The 5940-nt window shown below is 37.7% G+C and overlaps 1 protein-coding gene across 1 annotated transcript in view; it reads left to right on the forward strand.

Moving 5' to 3' along the window:
- The first annotated feature begins 2828 nt into the window (after positions 1-2828).
- The window catches only part of LOC106882135 (uncharacterized), a 17832-nt gene continuing 14720 nt past the window's right edge, over positions 2829-5940 (forward strand). Inside the window, exons 1-2 of the mRNA XM_052977699.1 lie at positions 2829-3000; positions 5476-5814. Coding sequence (XP_052833659.1) covers positions 5490-5814 — 325 coding nt within the window. The 5' untranslated portion in view covers positions 2829-3000; positions 5476-5489. The remainder of the gene's footprint in view (positions 3001-5475; positions 5815-5940) is intronic.

Raw genomic sequence — 5940 nt, forward strand, 5'->3', positions numbered from 1 at the left:
CCAGTAGATAAGGAGGTCTGTTTTTTTTTTTGTTTCTCTTTAGGGTCATTCCATATGTACATGTGACCAACTCAGAATTGGCTCAAGTTTTCTTTTCGGTTATACGTCTATATGCACAACGAACACATACATAATTTTAGGATCCAACTCCTAAGGGTTTCAAAGATATGCCCGCCATAATTTGTGGGCCACGCCCTTCGTGGAGCGCGAGTATTAATTTATACAGATTTTGGTGTTGAATATCTTTAAAACTAATCATAGTATTTGACTGAAATTGGTTACTCCGAGTAATCTAAACACAGCCTGTCAGAATCCGCTATCAGAATTGCTCTATCCTTCTTCATTTTTGAGTCATTGGCCTTTCAAATATGAACCTTTTAATGGACAGAAATATAAAAAAAAAGCAAATCACTATTCATGGGTCCTCCATGAGGCCCAGATGTCTCTCATAAACAAACTTCTGCTGATTTTCTTCAAGTTGAGGACTGATTTGTCCATGATAAGAATATTGACAATGAACAAAGCATAATACAATATTTAGAGGCCTCTGAAAATGGTTCTGTGTGAACAAATACTTTTTTGACAATCTTCGCCTCGCAAGTTCACCATGTGGGCAATTAAACAAGGAAATAAAACTTGTTCTCCAAGAATGTATGTATCCAAAATTTAATCATTCAAAATTTCAATTTGTTTTCTCATGTCCTTCATAGTTAATTCGGTTTCCAAGTAATAGTGTCTTTTCTTTTAGCAAATATGCTCTTTCGTTATATGGAAAATTATTGGATCAAGTGGACTGGCATGCACATAGTGCCCCCTAGTAGATTCACGCATACGCTTCTTCATTATTTGTAATGAATTTCATACCCCTTGTGGATTCGTGCGCACACTTTTGGCGTGTATGCTCGACAGTCCTCGAAATCCAAAATATTAACACACATCAATCTATGAAGGTATGGTAATCATTTTTGCATTCACTTTCACTACGTAATTTGGCTACATTGAATATGAATCTAGAAGAGACACCACTGCGCATTATTAACTCTTGTGTCAAAAAGTTGGTCACGGAAAAAAACTATTGAAACCTTTGATGCAAGTGATCACATTGTGCGGAGGTCACAGCAACTGAAGAAAGAAAATGGTATTTTGGCTGATACTGACTCAAAGAAGGGTGGAAGAGCACTTGCTTCTGACTTCACGGAACGGATAATGAAATTGCAATTCTACGAGTCGGAGAATTATTCGCGTGTTTGCCCAGGTAAAAAGGAATTTGTTACTATAAAGGAGAACGGAGTAAAGGTTCACCAACATAAACAGCTATTGCTTGTGACTCTGCGTGAACCTTTTTAATGGAATACAGGAAGAAGTACTCAGCAGATAAGGTAGGCTTTTCGAAGTTTTGTGACTTGCAACCGAAATGGTGTGTTCCAGTTCTTGCGTCAGGCATACATTCAGTCTGTAACACCAAAATGCAAAATTTATCGCCGCTGCCTTTCCAGTAGTCACGACTACAAAGACTTGCTTGGCAAAATGGTCTGTTCCGTGAGCAATCAAGATTGTATGTTGCTCCTTTGTGAATCATGTCTTGGGAAGATTGCATTTGAACAACATTTGTTAGAAGTATTTTCTTCACATAATTTTGACTCCGACGGTTTAGAAAACGTACAAACTGAGCTCATGTGGACCGGACAGTCTTCTTATACCTAACTTCCCCAGTGAATGACTTCATTCAAACCGATGGTAGTGTATTTGATTCTCTATGACAACACCATTTCATAGCAAAGATTCATTCTAGTTTCCTTGGTCATCCATCAGAAAGATGATCTGACATCAAGTCAAGTAATAATACTGTTAGACTTTGTAGAAAATTATGGTTTTGTAGTGCAAGACGAGGTGCAAGGGTCTCATTGGAACGACGCACAGGCAACTATTCCTCCATTTGTATTTCTACTATAAGACCGGTGGAAGCTTGTAATGCATTTCAATCCATGTCATATTTGATTGTTTGAAATATGACACTACTGCAATGCATGCATTATTACAAGGGTGATATCGCGTATGAAAAAAGAACTTCCGTTCATAAACAAGCTGCCTGCCAATACAAGAACTACAAAAACCTAACAAATCTCTCATCATCAAAACGATCATGGGCTAGAGGTGCAATGGCATTTCTTTGCCACGTCGCATGGAAAAAATCCATGTGGGACCGCGAAACGTTTGGCTGCAAAAGCAAGCCTACAAACAGCAACAGATGTACATATTCTCACGACTGTTTTATTCAATACCGTGCTTTTTGTACGGATAACTATTGTAAAATTTATCCCAAATTAAGCGTGGTTGTTCTGCTAGAACAAACTATACCGCAAAAGTTACCATGAGAGAATCTTTCATATCGGCTTTATGGTACAAAATACATTCTCGTTTATATCACTAGGATATGAACAAGAGTGTATTTTGCACCAAAAGCTAATCCACATATCCGACCCTACCACCACCACCACCACCACCACCACCGCCACAGCCAGACACATCATTACAACACTCACATCATTAACATCAACACTGCTGTAACCATAACACTCTTAAAACAATACCACAAACACCATCACTAACAAGACTATCTCCGCCACCTCCACCACCACTGCTACCATCACCTACCCCAACACATCCTACACATCCCGATAACAATACATATTTTTAATGTGTGTTTAGTGAAGTGAGTCTGAAAACAATAACTCTTACGAATCAAATTCAATTTATGTTTATCTGAGAATGTTCACATCACACTTGATTCGAGTAGAGGCTATCGACTTCAGTGGGCAGTTCTGACATCTGTGCAGATTAGCAACAACTTTAGACACTCCTGGCTGTAGTGAACTGTTCACACATTTATTGACATTCTGTGATAGTTCTTAGAGTTGTTACTATTACTGAGAACAGACAGCAGTCCATAACCCTTTCATTCATCTCTGTCATAACCTGTCGCATTCATCTCTAACAAACGTAAGTGTTATTTCGTTATATTCTACTATGTGTTGTATTTTTATTTCATTACAAAGGAACTCTGTTGGTATGGCTGGGTGCACAAAGCCATACATATGCTACTCAACTACAGTTTGTGAGTGGTCCTTCTTTATTGACTTCAAGACGTAAATAGAAACAGCTTTCAGTCAAATATCGTCCCAGTTAATCCACTCAACGATAAATTTAATAATATTTATAATGCTTCGTGTTTACGTTTTGAGTTCAAATTCGGCGTGTCGGACAAAATGTTTATCGGCATTTTGTTCTTTCTTTTTTTCGTTCTGAATTCAAATTCCGCGGAGGTCGACTTTGCCTCTAATTATCTCGGGGTCGATTGAATATGTACCAGTTGAGGACTGGGGTTGATGTAATCAACAAGGCCCTTCCCCTAAAATTGCTGCTTTGTACCAAAATGTGAATACCTGACATATTATATTATACAGTTCTAAAACTATTTAACTCAATATCGAACCTTTTGGATGGAGAATTTACTGTCGTTACTATTTAAGAATTTACTGTCGTTACTATCTCCGTTTGATCTTTTGGAACAAACTATTCTGCGGTAGTTACCATAGAAGGAACTCTCATATCGGTGTTTTGTGCAAAGTGTACTCTTCTTTATATCGATAGCGACATACACGAGAGTGTATTTTGCGTCAAAAGCCGTTGGGAGTGAGAGTTTCATTTATCGTACCTACTGCTGTAGATTCTACGATAGATATTATCTTATGGTATTTAGACTGTCTCTAATAAATAATTTGTGAGTTATTTATTTACAAAGTTATTGTGCCTGTGTTTACATTAGAAATTATCATAAAACTTCTACCATTTAGTTAGGATTAATTAATTCCATACATTATTTCGAGGATAAACTTTCTCCGTTATAAAATAAAGAAGCCTGACTTAGATGTCTCCACGATCGTACGCAACATATACTATTAATTGCTACTATTTTGTTTGGAGATAGAAAATTGGGAGGTGATCTGTGGTGAAGGCTTTAGCAAAACATGAAACAATTCAAATTCATCCATTTTTTTCCTTGCCCTCAAATACACAAACAATAGGTGTAACCAATATTTTTACTTGTTACAGCCAGGCCAAATTGTGTTTAGTTGAAACATATATGTATAACATCTACTTTACATTTCAAATTTTTCTTATAAATCAATCCGAATCTGCTGTAAGCATGTATATAGTAAAAGGATGTGTCACTGTGATATGCATTATCACTACAACACGATCATTACTAGTTTCACAATTACACCAGCTTCTCGCCACAGCCACTACTACTTAAACCTGACGACTACTCCACCACCACTAATTTTTGCACACCACAAAAAACGCCGATACAATCACAATACTCCTCCCTCCACCACCACTGCACCGTTACCCTCGCCAGCATCCCCACCACAAACACACAACACTTCCTCCACGTCTAACACCACTACATCCGCGCTAACATCAGCATCAACCATCGCTCATCTAGTTAACATCTCCCACAAGCATAACCACAACTCCAAAATCATCACTAACATCTTATCACATCGCAGCAACAACGGACAAACCAACTACCGCTTTTATAACCATTACCGATTCTACCTCGCTACAACATTAACAGCACCATTACTAGCAGCACGACGCTGCCACCATCAATTACACCACTCCAGCAACAAAAGCCACACACCAGCCCGCATCCACCACCACCGCCGCCGCCGCCGCCGCCGCCGCCGCCGCCGCCGCCAAAGGATGAAAAGCAAAGTCGACCTCTGCGGAAACAAAGCACTTAATCAATAGAATCAGCACTCGATATCACACAACAAACCACAGAGCAGGTACTTACCGCTGAACAATATAACAAAATATATAATTCTAGATAATCAGCAATCGATACTGTCATACGTTCTACATTCAACAAAATTTACATATTACACATTTGCTGCCCTATAATATATTATACAACCGATGTGCTTCTTCATTTTGCACTATTACCATATAAGAAAGAAAGACAATTCACATAGTACACAGTTCTTTGTATTGCATAGTCAAGAGAATAGCAGTTCCTGTGTCCATTTTCACGGCTCTGAGACTAGTAAGAAGAAAAGATAATGGAATCTTCAAAGAGGAAAACTGTCCCAATGCTTGTAACAGAACGTGCTTCATTAAAGATATCCAAGAAACCAAGTGGTGGTGCTAAACCAGGCAACGGATTCATTTTACCACTACCTGTCGGTTGATTACAATTCCCTTTCATATGTTTTTACTCTATCTGACTACGCGCCGTGCGGTCCGGGAATCGTAACAACGATCTTACGATTGTGAGCACAACACTAATTACAAGTCCATGTGCCTTCACTCCCTCATAATAACTATCGATTTACACACCTCTTTCGCTCTCCATCATCACCTATCACTATTTTCTCTTATTTCTCTTTCAATATCCTTCTTTCTTTGCAGATTCTAGAGCCAAGATGTTTCAGTTTACTCCTACCAAACCAGCTGTGATTACAGTTCTGCTACTAAATCTTGCATTGACCCTGGTCGTTACTTCGGAATATAGAGAAACTTTTTTCAAACGACTGGTCCCTGGTTATTCCTACAGCTACATTGGTTCATCTTCTGGAGAGAAATTCTATCCAAGTCAAAGTGTATTACAATGTGCAGCAATCTCTTTAAAAAGTGATTCAGCATTCTTTAGTTATAACAAAGAAAGTCATTTATGTAAGAATTACTCACCGAATATTAAACTGACAGTAAACAGTACACAGGACAGCGACGAAAAATTCTTTTACAGAAGTAAGAGAACTATTATTATTATTATTATTATTATTATTATTATTATTATTATTATTATTATTATTATTATTATTATTATTATTATTATTATTATTCAGTAGTTTTATTTTTATAACGTGCTTTCAC

Source organism: Octopus bimaculoides, chromosome 28 (assembly GCF_001194135.2).
Source record: "Octopus bimaculoides isolate UCB-OBI-ISO-001 chromosome 28, ASM119413v2, whole genome shotgun sequence".
NCBI classification, from domain to species: domain Eukaryota; kingdom Metazoa; phylum Mollusca; class Cephalopoda; order Octopoda; family Octopodidae; genus Octopus; species Octopus bimaculoides.